Source organism: Pseudophryne corroboree, chromosome 5 (genome assembly GCF_028390025.1).
Source record: "Pseudophryne corroboree isolate aPseCor3 chromosome 5, aPseCor3.hap2, whole genome shotgun sequence".
Lineage (NCBI taxonomy): Eukaryota > Metazoa > Chordata > Amphibia > Anura > Myobatrachidae > Pseudophryne > Pseudophryne corroboree.
Window position 1 is genome coordinate 639,792,748 of NC_086448.1, and position 18,826 is coordinate 639,811,573.

Sequence of the window (18,826 nt, forward strand, 5' to 3'; positions counted from 1 at the left end):
AACCCTCTCCTGGAGATTTCCGAGTGATCAGCGGACAGAGCATGCATAGGAGTCCAGGCACAGAATAGAATACATTGCAGGGACGGGCTCCAAACTGCATGTGTTCATTCAAAGATTCTAGCAGTATAGTTGCATAATGTGATTCTTGGAGCTAATATCACGCCCAAATCGCACTGCAAATGGGATTATTGATAAAATTAGACTAAAAAGAGTAAGAGGCTCATTTATCAATTAGGGCCATATTGTATGTATCACAGCTTGACAGTTAGGGGCTGATTGATTGGTACTTTATGTCTCTGTAAGCTTTGACATATTTCCCCCTTTGTCTCTAGAAGCAGCAAAACAGAACTAATAAATAAGAAATCCATAAGAAACATTTAAGGTTATATTTTACCGTAGAAAGGTATGACATTCCATAGCCTTATATGGTATTAGGTAAATATTCTGCTTTACAATTTTGAAATGTTGCTTATCTCTAAATAATAGCTAATTTTAGAATGCTTTAAATTGATTCTTCACATTTTAAAAGCTGTTTTGTGTTTGTTTGTCCTGATATATTATGTCAACGTATAAAAATAAAATAAATAGCTAGTTCCCTCGGGGACTTTTGACTACACAGCTGGTTTCTTTTAGCAGCTTAAAGTCTTCTTATATCAGAGAGAAACAGTTGTGATAGCCACAAACCCTATTATGCATAGAGGCACACAGTATGTGTCCTCCAAGATTGTTTCTATTGCTCAGGCATAACTGTTCTCACCCTGTTTCTGAGAGGCATAGTAGATGTGGACATTGCAAGACCTCTCTCTCTCTTTCCTCCTATCCCCAGGAGCTGCAGAAACACAACAGCAGAGAACAGATATAGAAAGCCTCAGAGAAAAATACAACTTTTGCCAACATTTTAAAAATAAACAATCCCCTTCTTGTTCCCAAGGCATCCCCATATTGGCTGGAGAATTGTTTATACAGTCCAAAGCAACATATTATAAATATTACACGGTAAAAGTAGAAGAATTTGTTATTTAGATTTTATTGCTGTGAGTGGCATAATTGATACAGTGACGTGTGCACACTGCCAGCAGGTGGTGCTGTTTGCTAGTGTTGCTTACAGGACAGTTTTTCATAAAATAATCAGACTTTAGTGTGCAGGTAACGCATGTACTGTCCCATATAGCACTGTATACCAGGCTGTTGTCCCATTTAGCACGCTGTAAAAAGGTGGTGTCCCCCCCCCTGCAGATTGCACTAACTTGTGGACCATAAATATACTTTGTATACTATGATAAAGCTGCTGTATAGTGGAAGCACACACTGACTCTAATCTTCTTCACCACTGTTTTATTTTGTCAGGATGACCGCAAACCAGTAACTTATACCCCTTTTCCACTACCTTTAAAAACAGGGGTAAATGCGCGGGGGGGCGCATTTACCCGTGTTTTTTACTAGTGGAAACGCCCCCCCCGGCAAATTCCCAGATCAAGTGATCCGGGAATCCTACCCGGGTATCTTGCCGGGTTGAACACGTGTTCAACCCGGTAAGCTGTGTAGTGTGAACGGAAGCCGTGTCGAGGGGACACGGCTCCCATTCACAGTGAAAGGAAGGGCGGCGCTGGGAGATCATGTGATCTCCCAGCGCCGCCCCTGCCGCGTCACTAGCAGCGTCACCAACCCGGCAATATGCCGGGTTGATGAGCGCTGTGGGAAAGGGGGCTGTAGCATGGGTCGCAGCCATGTCAGGCTCCTGGCTGTGACCTATGCTACAGGTGGAAAAGGGGTATGCGTAAACACTCACAGCCCTGTCACTTTCTCACCTACCCCTTGTCACCGGCCACTAAGTGGCATCGGTCACACAGACAAATAGACTGGGATTAGAATATTAAGCATTTTAGGAATTACATATGGCTTAATACAAGTGGTCATACTTGACATCTCTCCTTAGATATGACACACAAATGTCACGATCAATGCTTATATCATTTATTCACTAACAATAGACGTCTTCCCAGTATACATCTGTTCCTTCTTAGGAGCTGATTTTGACAGTGCTTTAATATGAAAATGTCAGGACAAGCAGGAACTCAAGGGAATTGACTTATTAAAAGGCATCATTGGAGGGTGGAAACAGCTGGTATTTAGATTTTGACAAGTTACATTTCAAACAAGCAGGACATACCGTAAAAGGGGATACACCAAAAAGTGTAAAGTTGGGTACTTATATGCTAAACAAGCAGGACATACTGTAAAAGGGGATACACCAAGAAGTGTAAAGTTGGGTACTTATATGCTAAAGCTGATTATTAGGGATCTGGTCAAGATCATGGTGGTCAGGATCCCAACTGTTGAAATAACAACACAGGAATCCTAACACTGGTAGGGATGCTGGCGGCAGCATCCTGAATGAGATCGCAATCCCAACGCCGGCATCCCCAAACGGGTGACCGCCGGGCCGCCAGTGAGGTAAACTGGGGGGAGTGTATGTGTGTTAGGTTTAGGCTGCGGTGGGAGGGTTAGGGTTAGGCTGTGGGAAGGAGGAGGGGGGGGGGGGGGGGTGTTAGGTGGTAACAGCTCCTTACAATCACCTCCAAAACATATTATTACTTAGGTATGTAAATAACACCTAAAATAGCCAAGATCTACTTTTGCATACAGCACAAGTAGCAGATGATAGTGAGGTCACAGGTGGCACAGCTTTCACAAGAAATTGAGAACACAAGCATTGAGCATCACGGCCATCTGCTAAAGGTGCAGTATACAAAAGAAGATCTCAGCGTGGCTTCTTATTAGTCACACTTACAGCTGTATTTCCTAAGTAGCAGGTTTATATTTACTGCATTTTCCTGACAGGACTGCAACATACACCCTACTAAAGCCCAGACCACCGCTCTCACTCCAGACTTAGAATGGAATAGCACAACCAGGCACAATCAGTGTTTTCCCATCTGATTGGTTAGACTGCAGCGACTCCCATTCTCTGACCAATTACACAGTTCCCATTCACTCCTACTGTGGGTTCTCTAATGGACTTGACTTTTGCAGTAGGCAAACGGAATTTGCTGTGCTATATAAGAAATTGTTAATAAATAAATAAATAATTTAAGAGAGACTTCTGATTTGCAACATACCAGGATGCTTACAAGAAGAGAGGGAAAAGGGGTTGATAATTAGATGAATGAGGGGTTGGGATGGGGGGGTGGGGGTGGCGGCTGGGTTTTCAAGTGTTCTACAGATCCCAGTCGGTCCTGGGATCAGTAGGTTCCAGTAAAAAACAATACTACAACTATTATTATTAACCCCACACCCACCACAACAAAGGTGAATGAAAAAGTATATTTAAGAGGGAGGTCCACACAAATTGTTGCTGGCCCGTACCCCCTTTAGAACCCAGCCCTGGTGCCAAATAGCCTAGTGCTGGTTAGTGGAATACCAGAGGTACTCCATGCATTGTAACCCCATATTTTTCACTACCTGTCTAGACCCTAAAGACTAGGGCTATTTATCAATATGGGGGAAGGGAAATCACATAATTGTACTTTTTGTTGGGAAAATTTTCACAATGTTTAATATAGACGTCTGCACGTATACTAGGGATGTGAAATAATGGAAAACTGTGGATTTACATTGGGATAGGGTATGATAACCAATGTTAATCGACAATGGTTTTCAAAACACAGTCTGAACTGATGCTTAGGAAATACTGTATTTTGCCCACCCCCAAACTAACAGCAATGACGAGCTGTTTTAAAATGTTGGCAAACCCACTAATTGTTTTGTAACCTCTTATTTGTTTGTTTCATTTTTAAGCAATCTCATTTTAGTCATCACTTCAAACTGAGCTCTCATAACCGGCTACCAGGTCTCCAAGTCTACTCCTGGCAGGACCGCAGAGAGCCATGCCGGGCCCCGGTACTGGCATGGGGGGCGTGTCCATGTCCCCTAAAAATAAATTATATTAAGATATATTGCTTGCGGCCCGCATGCTCCACCGGTGGTGCCATTCATATCCAGGGGGCAGGGGGTGTGGGAGAGGGAGACCTCTTTCTACCTTGCTTGCTCCAGGAAGCGTGTAACTCCTCCTCGACCAGTGCGATCTTCCCAGTGATATTTGGGAAGATGGGGTATGTCCACTAGAGTCTATGCTTTCAATGTGGGACACAATCTTCCCGAAGATGTCACTGGGAAGATTGCCTCAGCTGTGGTGGAGGGACCTGGTTTGTGGATGAAGGTAAGTATACTCTGGGGGGGCAGTGGACCTAGGCCCCCACAGGGCCCCTGCTTTGCCCCTCCAGCGAGCCTGGCATGGTTAATTAGTACCCGCGCCCCCTCGGCACCAGTGACTCCTGGTCCCAGTACTGTGGATCAGATGCCAGCTCTCTACCATCCCGGTTAGTGGATTGCCCTGATCCCTAATCAGATGCCAGCAAACACTACCGGGAATCACCATTAGTACTATTTAGGATATATGTGTCTGATGGTGACAGGACAGCAGAAGCTGGCTGTCTCAAAACAATTATATTGCACAGTTTATATATTTTATGCAAATATCATTACATATGTGCATCTAGTGATTCCACAATTTGCTCCAGAGCACTTATGAGTACTTACATGTCTCTTGATAAGGAAAACATTTTTGTTTCGATCTGTATACACAGGATCTCTCTACAATTGGCAGCAGCCATAACATAAATGCCAGTTCCTCTGGGAAAATTTAAAACTACTCCACACCTGAGCCTCACCTGACCTGAGACTCTCCCTTCAGCTTCCTTTTATCCCCTTCCTCTTGTTCCAGTATATGGCAATGCGCGGTGGAGAAGTGACCAAGAGGTCAATGCAGGGGTTATGTGGAGCAATCATATTGTCTTGTCCCCATTATAAAATCAATAAAAATCATAATTACTGGCTTTGGAAAGCAGATGGCAGAGCTACAACTGTATACTTTGCGTCATCGAGATACCAGACCATCCACTTCACTCAGGAAGTGAGAGGTGCCAGGCAACAATAGCAGACTCTGGGAGACTTGACTACTCTGCCAGCCATCCATGAGAGCTACCTGTGGATCAGCAGCCTCCCAGACATTCTGGGAGTGTAGGCAAGCGTGGGTATACCATAGGTCAGTACCCCAGTGAGTGCCAGTGTCAGCTTTTAACACTGATATTGGTTCATTCAAATATCTGGGTGGTATAGTGAACCTTACCATAGTTAGGGGTGAATACAAGTAGCCGCGGTAGATTACTGTAGGAGCTATCCAATTAGCCCCGAAACCGGGGCAAAAAACTGGGGGGGTGGAAATCCTGTTAACTGACACGTTTTCATGATCATGGGCGCAAAAACATATGGATCTGGGAACTTATAACGGATCCTTGTGTTTTTGCATGAAAATTTTTGCATAAAAAAAACAGGCTGCAATTGAATTGCCCGATAAACAACACAAGGCAAAACTCTCAAAAAAAAAAACCTTTTATTTTGTGTGTGATAAATTATCAGGCACAATTGAATTCACCCCTTAGTGTACTCTTTTCATTTCTACTGTGGCCTTTCAATTCAAATAAGGGGATACCTTTCAATTCAAATAAGGGGATAATCATGCACCACTGCACTCCCAGTTATCTCCATTTGTTGTGATTCGCGGGGGAAGGGGGGGGGGGTTGAGTCAGTTAGCTAATACCCCTTTTATACCAAAATGCTAGGTCGGACCCGGGAATTTGAACACGGGACAATCCTGGGGATAGGGTCAGACCTGGCTTCAGACCCCATTTACACTGCACTTCGACCCGAGTTGTTCCCAGGTCTGCCCCATTTACACTGAACCTGAGTCAGCCCTGCTTTTACCTATGGATGTCATTAAAAATGGAGAAGGATGAGGTCACAACAGGGGCTTGTTTCAGCCTGTGGCTATGGCCGCCTTTCTGCCTGGACTGCACTGCAGGTGATGAACAATGTGCTAGACAGCCTGTGTTTGAAGCTGGAGGCCAGCTGCCAGTGGTTCAGGCTGTCTGTGCCCGGTGTCAGCGCTGTTCCGATATCCCATGCGTCTCTCTCTTCTCTCTGTGGGGTACTGACATATGGCATCATCTGCCAGGGCACCAGAGGCTCCAGCCACCATGCTGAAGTGTGACCCAGTTTGCCAGTTGTTTACACTGCTGCATGACCCGGGACCTACGCATGTTTAACACATGTTTAGATCCAGGATGGATTACCGGGTAAATCGACCAGGGTTATTTTTTTGAGAGCTGTTTGCAATGACAGCCGACCCGGGTCGATCCGGCAATAACCCGGGTTTTCGGCTTTATATAATAACCCTTTCACATCACACAAATAACCCGGTATCGACCTGGCATATTGTCAGGGTCAACACGGGTCAGTGTGCGGTGTGAAAGGGCCATGTCTGAATTCCCGGGTTCGCCTGACCCGGATATTCAACCTGGATAATAAGAAGGGTTATTCCCAGGTTGAATACCGGGTCAGCCGCAGTGTGAATGGGTTGTCGGGTCGATGCGACCCGGTACCCATTCACAGCATAGGGAGAGGTGACGTGGAGAGGAGCTCATCTCCCAGTGCCACCTCCGACCCTGCTGCCGGCTCCGCCCCCAGCCGCTATGGCAACCGACCCGGCATTTTGCCGGGTCGGGAAGCCAAAAGATAGCCTCCAATGCCGAATCCCACCCAGGAAGGACCCGTTTCCAATTCCTGGGTGAGATCAGGCATTGTAGCGGTGAAAGGGGTATTAAAGGGGGTATGAGTCTTTTCCTTGCATCTTTAAAGAATACAGTACATTTACAAAATACAGTACCAGGCAATACTAACGAGCCTGGCAACATTACATATGCTATTACAAATATTGTAATAGGCTGTAAAAAGTACAGTGTCTGCATTACCACCCTGGACAAGACGAGATACAGGGTTAATAAAAGGCAGGTGGATCCTTGTCTCCTCACATATGGCATTAGCTAGATGTGAGCACATTAAATATCATCATTGGAATACGTGAAACATTTGTGCATACTTCCCAACTGTCACGATTTTTGCAGGACAGTCCCATTTTTTGGGGACTGTCCCTTTGGGGTGGGGGTGGCAGTTGGGAGGCTCCTGTTACTCAGTGTCTATTCACAGGAGACAGAGGGACTGGGGGCTTGCCAGCTGCTCACAGAGCGCTGGGCATGCCTCCTTAGTGACGGAAAACGGGTGTGTCTTGCAATCGCGGCACTCCCGTGAAGCCAAGCCCCTTTTCTATAGGCCACACCCCCTTTTCCACAGTGCCATCTCCTGATGTTGGGAGGTATGTTTGTGTGTGTGAAATAAAACTAATTGTTTACTTGGAAAGGCAAGTCGATTATGTACATTCGTGCATGAATGAATTTGCACTTCTCTTCAAGTAACACATTTGTAATTTTGAGGCTCAATTTGCGTGTGTGTGTGTGTGTGTGTGTGTGTGTGTGTGTGTGTGTGTGGGGGGGGGGGAGATAGCATAGTGGTTAGCATTACTGCCCCCACTACCCTGAAATTATGAGCTCAATTCCTGACCAAGGCACTCTCTGTGTGGAGCCTCCATGCATTAAACAGCGGCCCACCCACCCCCAAAAATACACCTATAGGTTAACTGTCTTCTGGTATATATGTAGGTGTGTATGTAGGTAGAGAATATATGGCTCCATGTATGAATACTTCACATACCATGGAGAAAAAGCTGTTCCTGCTTCTCCTATCACCAATGTGCAGCAGGAGGCGGACACCGCAATTTTAATTAAAAACAGACCTGATGTGTACAAAAAGCCACTCCCTTGGCGGTGTCAGCAGAGATGCATTGTGCGTTCTGACACTGTAGATCAGGGATGGGGAACCTTTGGCCCTCCAGCTGTTGTTGAACTACACATACCAGCAGGCCCTGCTACAGTTTTGCTATTTGGCCATGCTAAAACTGTTGCAGGGCATGCTGGGATGTGTAGTTCAAACACAGCCACCCCTGCTGTAGACTCTGTAACTGCCGTCACCTCTGTAACTGCATACGGGAGCTGTGACACTCCCCAGAAATGGTGGTGACGCGCCTGCGTTTGAGTTGTTGCCCCACCGTTACCTCACTCTCTCCCTGCTGGTCACTTAGTTTGCAAATAAATCCTCACTGTGATCGCTGTGGCAATACCATAATGGCACATGGGCAGTGGCAAAGTATAAAAAAAGAAATTAAAAAAACAAAACGCTCCACAGTGTACAGTACTGACATTGCGTATATCTTGAGTCAGGCCCTTACTCACTTATTGCTTCACAGAAATGAGTTTATGGTGCATTCACCTCATAGAAGTGTATAATACTGTAGGTGTAATACATGTAACCTGAAATGTCATTAGTAATAGAATAACTTCAGAAATGTCACAAGTTATTGTACGACTGACATTTACTTTAAGCTCTGGGAATGTGTGAAAGTACAGTCTGTTCTAGAGGTGTCACACAGAGTGCATTTGGCAGTCGAACAGGCCATATCGCCCAGTGTAGGCTGGAGAATAGGGACAATTTGCCCACACGAAAAGGGCGCAAGTGAACTGGGCAATGCCCCCATGGCCGTGTCCAGATCTTCCAACGTGATGGACTTCCATCAGCCCCATCTTGTATAAACATCCCATAAATGCCCCACAGTACATAGTAGATGCACATGGCAACTTTCAGTGCTATGAATAGGACATACAGTATTTCCCAACTTTTCATCCCATGGGACAAAGCTGTTCCACAAATCAATACTGTCCCACCTAAGTTATGCCAGTAGCGAAGTATGTTTTACAGAAGTGTGAAGCTCCGGTAATACAATGTTTGAGTTCCGCTTTACAGCTACTTTCTGATAAATACTGTTTTGATCCGTACTTTATTTGAATTTAGTTGAATTAATAGTTACAGACGTAGCCATTCTCATTTAGCTAGCAGCTTGCCGTATTCACGGGAAGCCAGGCACCGCAAGTGTTCCCATGACTAGGATATGTATGTGTGTCTAAGTACGATAGGAATACACGGGTGGTGTAATAAGGCGCACATGCGCCTCGGCACATTGCATGCGGCCGTGCCGCAGGCTGGACTAGCTTGGTTACATCTTCATGTAATGAGAACAGTCAATTCATTCTGCAGTATGGTGTGGTTGTGGTAGGGCTCGCAATATCGAAGGTCAAATTCTGCAGCTGAATCATGTAAAAATGTGAATGTCAAATACATAACAAGGTGTATATTTAAAGAGATAGGGGGGGAATTAAACTGTGGACGAAGGGAATGAACTGCCATTACCATGTTGTTTAACCACCAGCAACGGCAACCTGACTTGCCTCCTTCACCTAGCCGACTTGCATCCCTCTTGCTTAAAAGTGCTTGCCACCATATGGGGTAGCGAACAAATTTCAGTGAGACCCCACCGATATAAATTTAGGCGGGAGTTGCACTAATTTGACCAGGCGAAACCATTCACCCACAATTGAATGTCCTCCATAATATGAAAAGTGCCCACATCTCAAGTGTGTTCTCAGAGCTTGCAATCTACTGCAAGGATGAACAACCACCATCGTTTAACTATATCTCTGCAGATACTCAATGCCTTATATAATGTAACAATTATGTCTTTATTGTTCTAAACAAGTCATGTTATATGGGATTGTTACATTTGATTACAATGTCTAGGTCTAATTTGTGTAGCGAGTTTCTTTAGGAGAAAGCAAAAAAAACAAAAACCATACAATATTTATCTCAAAATACTGTTATGCTGGAACGGTAAGCTAAACAAAAGATCATATTCTAACATTTCAAATGTAACAGAGCCCTCTAGAATGAGAGAACATTCTGTCTTGTGCCGCAGGCATAATTACTACACCAAAGTTACTGCAGTAGATGTGGGGAAAAAAGAAAAAAAGTGCTGCTTTCATTTCAGAGGAGACTATTCCATAGTGATTAAAAAAATTAAATTCATGTATGTTAATATAAAAGCAGTTAATTAAATACTTTAATATTTCATACAAGAAAATGAAATTAAAATATTTTTAGCAAACAAATGTTATGAAAAATTCAACTAAATTCACAGTGTAAAACTGAAAAGCAACACCAGAAAAAAAAAAAAAAAAAGTAATAAAATGTGTATTTGGATAAACAAACTACATTTGGAAATTATGAAGATAACAAACCAGTATGCAATCACATTCACAAAATTAAACACATATCTAAAGGGGTTTTATTGGATTCATGTCTCATTAACAAAATCTACACTTAAAACAATGTAATTTTGAAGCTGCCTAGCAGAAAGTTAAAACATTTTGGTTATAGATTTTTCTTTTAACTTGGTATAGAAAAGAGCAACTGCTGAGAAGGTAAAAGCATTGTGTTCATTTTAATTTGCTAAAACAATCCAAGCATGTTTGGTTCCCTGAGGGTATTCTCAAATAAACTTGTATCTCCTCTCTGGCAAAGCAATTGATTGAAACCAGGAGAGAATTTCTTAGGCAAAATGTATGCTGAGCCATTTTGTCGGGATGCGATCATGTGACAGCCGCCACAGACCCAACCCACTTTGTCACCACCAAATTTGTTATAAAATGTATGAAAATGTTTTGTCTATTAATATGGAACCATTAACAATCACGCTATCTTAATGTATAGGCACACTGGGCATAATGTATAGGCACCCAGGGCCCGACGATTCTAGGAGCCTTTGAGCAGGGGCAGGCTTGGCCCAGGGGGATCTGCCAAACAGTGAATGGCTGTCTGCATGCTGATTGGTGGATAGCTCCAGAAATGTACCAATCAGAGTGCTGACAGCCATTCACTGCATAAGACCACAGGAGGGGCGAGTTATGATTTTTTTTTACTTATTCCCATGAATGGGTGGGTAGACACCCTAGTGCACAGGTTCTCAAACTCGGTCCTCAGGACCCCACACAGTGCATGTTTTGCAGATAACCTAGCAGGTGCACAGGTGTATTAATTACTCACATACACATTTTAAAAGGTCCACAGGTGGAGTAAATTATTTCACTTGTGATTCTGTGAGGAGACCTGGAAAACATGTACTGTGTGGGGTCCTGAGGACCGAGTTTGAGAACCTATGCCCTAGTGCACTGATTTGCCCAGGGCTTAAAATGCTGTTACAGTGGCCTTGTTAACAATAATTGTGCTAATTGCTTTACACTGAGGCATGCACAATCTACTGCATAAAGTAGTTATAGTGCAGGAGTAGGTGCGAGGACCAATTACCCCCACCCTCACACACACCTTGATTGCGGCTTGCGATTGGACCCCACTCTAATCCCATCTCAACAATGTTTTATGGCTGAGGGTGTGAAAGGAAAAGTCGAGCTACTGCATAGAAATGTTTGATACTATTTAGCCATCCACTATCATAATGCACAAAAAAACTTATGGTTTCACAGAAAAGATTGTGGTCACTTACAGCAATTCATCTATTATATACTGCAATAAAATGTACAATTTTTTCTGGAGTGTGGTATGCTTGACCGGCGGTCAGCATACCGACGCTGGAATCCCGGCGGGGGGGAGCAGTGCAACAAGCCCCTTGCGGGCTCAGTGGCGACTTGTGGTCGCCTCGGGTTGTATTCCCACTCTATGCGTGTCGTGGACTAGTCCCTGTTGGTTGGCATGCCGACTGTCGGGATTGTGAGAGAGCGGGATGTAGGAGGAGGTTATGTGACCGTCGGTCTCCTGCCAGCTGGTCACATGAATGCATCCCCTTTTTTTTTGAATGTTTAGACATCACAGGTACACAAATGTAATCATATTAAACAAGAGCAAGCATCCTGTGTAATTAATGGTTTATAGTTTTGGTTGTGCTCTAACAGCATATGGCAGCCAACCCTATAGATTGTAAGCTTGCGAGCAGGGCCTTCCTACCTCTGTCTGTCTGTTTTTACCCAGTTTTGTTCTATTACTGTTGTTCTAATTGTAAAGCGCAACGGAATATGCTGCGCTATATAAGAAACTGTTAATAAATAAATAAATAAACTGAAGTCCATTATATGAATACTTGCTTACTCTCCCAGACTGTCCTGGAGACTCCTGCAAAAGTGGACCAGCCTCGCAGAGAAGTAAACATTGCAATGCATGTTGGGCAAGGAGCTGTGTACGGGTTACGGTGTTATTTTTACTGGACATGAAATGATGTACCAAAAAGGCAGACATTATGATACCTATTCTACATATGACAACGTATTTATTGACTCGACATGAACCAATGTGCCGTTTTATGGAACCAAGGCGACCATTACAGACACTTAGGCATGTGGCAGACATTTTGTTGTGGTACAAACTTCATTCAATTCTGTACACTGGGGGTAATTCCAAGTTGATCGCAGCAGGATTTTTGATAGCAATTGGGCAAAACCATGTGCACTGCAGGGGAGGCAGATATAACATGTGCAGAGAGAGTTAGATTTGGGTGGGGTGTGTTCAATCTGCAATCTAATTTGCAGTGTAAAAATAAAGCAGCCAGTATTTACCCTGCACAGAAATAAATAACCCAACCAAATCTAACTCTTTCTGCACATGTTATATCTGCCTCCCCTGCAGTGCACATGGTTTTGCCCAATTGCTATCAAAAATCCTGCTGCGATCAACTTGGAATTACCCCCACTGACACTCAACAAAATGGTTGCTGTACTGGGATTGCTGCAGTTTGTATAGACGTGCATATAGTTACACAATCACAAACCTCTGCTGCTGTAATGTTTAAAACCGTGACTTGGCTTGACATTGAAAATATATAATTTCGATGCCATTATTTTTTGCTTGCTGGGACATATACAAAAGAAAACAAAGAGCAGTTTTGGCACTGTCCATATGCAATTGAAACTTCATTATATTAAAAAGCAGCTAACACCATGTATTCAAGTAATTTCTGCACAGAGTACCTCCAACTAATGGCCTTTTTGTGGGATACTGGGGGGGTATCCTATTATCCACGATCTGTTTTCGCCTGCTAAAAATGTCAGGATATCACGATTAATGACCAATGGTCATTATTGCGGTATTCTATTACAAGCCATTTTCATTGAGCTAAAACGGACCCACGATTTTACACATGGGACTGGGGATAAGTCCATGATCCTATGTATTATTTTGGCTCCGGCAGCCGCTTATCGCAGAATACGATTCGGGTGTCTGAAGCATAATCAGCGATAAGTGCCAGCATTGGGGGGAGGAGCACGCTGCACCGGAGCTAATAGGATAGCCCCCCACAAAACAGTTGCCCACAAAATTGGATATTCCCCATAGTGCTTTAAGAATTCCCCATAGGGATCCCTTTTCTTCATGCTTTTAGCTGTTATTTAAAATAAAAATGTTTAATCATGTATGTTGAGTACTGCAACCTCAGTTAATTTTTAGTTATAGAGCAGTAATGGGTACACCTGTGTTATCAAAGAAGTCCAAAATGATTAGTTTAAGTAAAGGTTGGCATCAATAATGGCACAGGTTTTCCATGTGCCCCAGTGTTCCCACTGCATTTTATTTTTAACATGAAAGGACTTTAATCCAGAAATGTATATTGTTGATGCACCCAGATGAAAATTATATTAAATTGTAATTTCTCGTAGAAAAGTAAAAATAAATATTTTTTTCAACATTGTTTGACTTCTATGAACTTAAAGGTTCTGTAATTTTGATTGACTACATAGCACCTTCTGCAACATAAATGGGTATGCACTAAAGTTTATGTTTCCATTTGTAAATACCAGCCTACCTCCCACTGTTTGACAGGCATCAGTTCACTCAGACTGTAACTGCTGCCTGGCTCTAATGGCTTCCCTTAGCTGCCTGGGGAAATGTTCTCCCATAGCCAGGCAGCAGATATACAACTCCTGCTGAACAGTTTTTACCCTGAGACTTTGAAACTTGATTTTATGATATTGGGTTATTATAAAGCTTCGGGCCTTCATCATGGGTCCTATGTCATGGTTCCACTCCGTTACAAACGATATGACTGTAAGCTCTCGCCAAGAATGCATCTAGCTAGCAGAAGGTGGCTTTTCTAGTACAGTCTGGCACATGGGAAACATATGTATGTGGTTTGAATGTATGTTTAGGTATTTTCTAGCCCTTAAAAAAAGTTGACTAATGGGTTTTCAAAATATGCCACTGGTTAGTTAGGGTTACTGACAAAAGTGCATGTGACAAGTTTCAAAAACTGCTATACAGATGTGTCCTCCTACACCGAGCATCTTTATACCATAATGCACAACTGACATTCTCCAGGTTGAGTAGTGTAGCATTCTGTTAGATTTTGAACTTTGGTTACATCACAATCCTTAGCAATGCAAATGCAGTTGCGATGCGATCACATATGAGATGAACATCGGGACCTTCAGTCGCGATACTCATCTGTAACAGGCTGAGTAAGCCTCAGCATAATCAGGCTTATCGTCGCAGGGCGGCTTGCGAGGCCAAGGAAAACGTGTGTCATGATGCAGTCTTTCGCCTCGCCCCTCCCAGAAAATGGGGGCGAGAAGCACACATTTCAGGCAACACCGGCCTCCCCTCCCGGCAAATGCCTATGCCTGTCAATTAGGCAGGAGTGTTTGCATCCCTGCGATGCGATCGCAGGACCCGCTCTGCATATGCAAAGAACGATCCATCTGGGAAAAGCTGTAAAGATCGCCTTACTCAATTAGCCCCTCAGTCGGACACAGATATAAAAGCATTTAAAACACCATTGGTCTATCTCGCAATGCAGTTGTCGCTTTAAGTTGTTTTATTTCTGTGAATAAAACGCACAATGTGGCTGAGTCGCACATGAACTGCGCGCCAAAAAGGGCTATTTGGCGCAACTGAAGCCGCATCTGTAGTTATTTCTATGCATCTCACACAGCTTAGCTGCCTCATGTACTTACTGATGTTTTTATATATTAACATTTGATTACAGGGTTTTCTATCCCTACTCATTGCAGTTATGGAAAGCCACCTCTTGCCATGATTTATCAATAAAATATGGTTGGAAACAGTAAGAGTTAACAGTGTAATTAAAAGCCCTGACTGATGTTTCGTTCCACATGTTTAAAATAAATGTAAAAAAATTGTAAAAATTAAAAAATTCAATAATTTCTATTTGGAATTAAAAAATAAAATACTTTTACCACCTTCATCAGTGTTACATAGGTTTCCCCATGGAAAGCCTTTGCGGTTCAGGTTGTGTAAACCTTTTCTTTGGCAGTGACTATCAACAGCGGTGCTGCTTTCATAGATAGGGGAACCCCATCTTCTGCAAAAACACCCTTTTTCTCCTGAGTTAGGGCTTTTCTCTGTTTAATAAATAGGCCGATAAACCTTACAACATTCTTTGATTTGAAACAACCAAATTGTTTCAATAGAAAAAAGAAAATGCAAAACAATAGGAAACCCTCACGATAATGTTGTTTCATATAATTATTTCAGCTATAAAATAACACCTAATTTATAATAAACAGCACCATTAATTATTGCATACTGAATCAACATCACAATGTTAAACAAAGAGAAGAAACAGACAGGTGAAAATAAAACCATAGGAATCCAGGGGATGCAGAAAAAAATAAAAAAATAGAATGTGTAAATTAAAATAACCTCACATGGGAAATAAATACATAAAGAAACAATTATATTGTGTTTGTGAGGTACAATCACTTATAAAACTTAAATGCAAGTTTTTGTTATATTCTTAATTGTTCACAAACATTGATCCATTTTAACTCCTGGGCTTCTGCAAGTTGAATAGTTACACACAGATGCCAAGCAGACAGGACTAAAGCCATCACTTTGATCAATCTCCCAGCAGACAGGCACCCACCGCCCTCTACTGTCCCCCGGCTGTAACTACAACATCCTATTCCATAAACACACGACCCCGGTAGTGTTGTCTTTCCTGCACCGAGAAACAATCAAATCTGCACTTAACCCATTGGTAGGCACAGGTGGGCGAGCGGCTGTTGCTGTACAACCTTAGTATTAGCCACGAAGTGCTAACAATTACAATTTGCCCTCTCCCCTAGCAAAACAATGGTACAAAATCCCTCCATGCCCCGGGGCAATAGCTGCAGCAGCACAATGGCGTCTTTCATGAAGATAGATCAGAAGCTTTAGGTGAAAGGGGGGAGGAGAGAAACAAAGAAAAGAAGAAAGATACAAGATACTAAAGTAGCGAGAGTTTATCAGGTGTTACAGCGTGCAGCGCAAATGCGGGCAGCAGGAGAATACGGGCGCAAAGCGCACAGATTCCGGAGCGCAAGAGCGCATCCAGGGACCCAGGACGGAACACGCGACTAGGATATCATTCCCAATCAGGGCACCTCTAGCTAAGCATCGGTATATTTGCACATACTGTACAGCCAGGATTTGGAAGCCCCCCACCCTTGGAGCGCAAGCAAGGTCTAGCTCAGAGCGCACGTCCCGCTTCCAATGCTCTCCCTGACACACACACATACAGCGCCAGGCACCGATCGCTGCTGCTGCCTTTATTCCTTGTGAGTGCAGCAAGGAAGTGGTGATGATGAAAGAAGGAGGAAAAAAAAAAAAAAAAGATTAACCAGGAACCTGGCACATGCGTAAAAGCAAGTTGCGCCCTAAAGTCCCCAGCCAGCCATACCATCCTTAGCTAATAATAGCGAGCTGAAACCGTCAGATCTTACCTGAAACATGGAAACACAAAGTCTGCTTTCCAACTTCCCCCTTCTCTCCTTTATTTCTCTCTTCTTTTTTTGTTTCTCTTCCTCCTGTTTTCTTCTAGCGATCTGCTCTGCTCGCCACACCAGAGAGAAATGGAATAGCTTGGCTAAGGTAGAGAGAACAAAATACAGAGAATAGTTGCTCCAGGGCTTTGAAACCCCTCAAGGCAAGGATCAGGATACAATTAGCTCATGCCTCTACCTCCAGTCTAAATCAATCTCCAGAATAAAAAAAATGAAATTAAATTACCCTGTTTCACAAGTAACCTCCCCGTTCTGTGTTTTGATAATAATGCATACATATATATTTTAGTTAGTTTGTAGCATGTATTGTTCCTGATTGTATTTTCTGTGTGTGAGTAGGGGGGAAACGCACAGCCTCCAACTTGCTTATTACTCTCCTCTTGCACAGAAAAGCTGATTTTAATCGTTGTGATTAGTTTTGATGTAAGGTTTCCTCGGGCGATTTCTGCAAATGGATGGAGTGTTTCTTGCCAGAAGAGAGAAAAGCAGCAGATGATGATAATTATAAGGATTGTTGGTTGTTTCTTTTTATTTGTATTTAGATGTGTCTCTCTCCCCACTTCCCCAAGTTGACCTGACAATGTCACTGTACTAAGGTCGTGCAACTTGTTGATAAGGATCACCTCCTGTCTGATCAAAGCTTGTGTGATCTTTTGGCAACAGAACAGCACGATTTTTTTTAATTCCCTTGGCTATATAACTTCCACAATGACGTGTAGAAAAATAAGCACAAGAAAGCTGATTTACCCCAATCAAGTCTGAATCATTGCCTCAGGGTGATGCACAAACTCATTTCAAATGTTCAACCATGCAGAATTACAAAAGAGATTGAAGAAGTTCCATGCATTTTAGTCTGAATATTTTTTAAACATTAGACGTGATAAAAGAGAAAATACAAACATCAATACTGGTACAGTTTACAACAAATCTACATTTCACTGATAAGTAGACATCGCTGCCTCTCCTTCCCTTCTCAAATTCGGCTATTCCATTTAAGACTTTTTCTGCCATGTTACATCACCTTGGTGGGTGATTTCATAAACACATATTCTTTAGCTATTTACTCACTTAAAAATAATGCCAAAATGCATTGCCCCTAGTCACCAAGGCGTATTTTGTATTGGTTTATTTTAAGCCATTAGCTTACTTTTTAATGCAGAGATTTGTCAGGAAATGTATAGCCTGCTGGCTGAAGGACCCGGCGTTGCCTGAATTTGCATTTTCAAATTGTTATCAATGCGTTGGATGTAACTGATGTTTTAAAAATAATTCGTAGCTTAGTAACTCTTCCAACACACCCATGAGGTGTCTCCCCAGTGCCTTTTCTTGTGGTGTCACCAGTCGCCCTAATCCCCAGTTTTTCCATTTTATAATTACTTTTACATTGCAAGATGGGTTTAACGTTTTCATTCTGTTATCAATGTTGCTATTCCAAGGCTTTTGGGTACACAATGCCCACCTTCATTTCTCTCAGTTATTTTAGTAATTACAGGGTAATTCAGAGTTGATCACAGCAGCAAATTTGTTAGCAGTTGGGCAAAACCATGGGGGTAATTCCAAGTTGATCGCAGCAGGAATTTTGTTAGCAGTTGGGCAAAACCATGGCCCTCATTCCGAGTTGTTCGCTCGGTATTTTTCATCGCATCGCAGTGAAAATCCGCTTAGTACGCATGCGCAATGTTCGCACTGCGACTGCGCCAAGTAACTTTACTATGAAGAAAGTATTTTTACTCACGGCTTTTTCTTCGCTCCGGCGATCGTAATGTGATTGACAGGAAATGGGTGTTACTGGGCGGATACACGGCGTTTCAGGGGCGTGTGGCTGAAAACGCTACCGTTTCCGGAAAAAACGCAGGAGTGGCCGGGGAAACGGTGGGAGTGCCTGGGCGAACGCTGGGTGTGTTTGTGACGTCAACCAGGAACGACAAGCACTGAAATGATCGCACAGGCAGAGTAAGTCTGGAGCTACTCTGAAACTGCTAACTCGTTTGTAATCGCAATATTGCGCGTACGTCGGTCGCAATTTTAAGAAGCTAAGATTCACTCCCAGTAGGCGGCGGCTTAGCGTGTGTAACTCTGCTACATTCGCCTTGCGAGCGAACAACTCGGAATGAGGGCCCATGTGCACTGCAGGTGTGGCAGAT

At 43.1% G+C, this 18,826-nt stretch overlaps 1 protein-coding gene across 1 annotated transcript in view; it reads right to left on the reverse strand.

Moving 5' to 3' along the window:
* KCTD1 (potassium channel tetramerization domain containing 1) overlaps positions 1-17,325 on the reverse strand; it is a 146,315-nt gene extending 128,990 nt beyond the window's left edge. Inside the window, exons 1-2 of the mRNA XM_063923635.1 lie at positions 16,909-17,325; positions 16,623-16,765 (exon numbers count right to left, since the gene is read on the reverse strand). Coding sequence (XP_063779705.1) covers positions 16,623-16,765; positions 16,909-16,960 — 195 coding nt within the window. The 5' untranslated portion in view covers positions 16,961-17,325. The remainder of the gene's footprint in view (positions 1-16,622; positions 16,766-16,908) is intronic.
* Between the last annotated feature and the right edge of the window lie 1,501 nt (positions 17,326-18,826).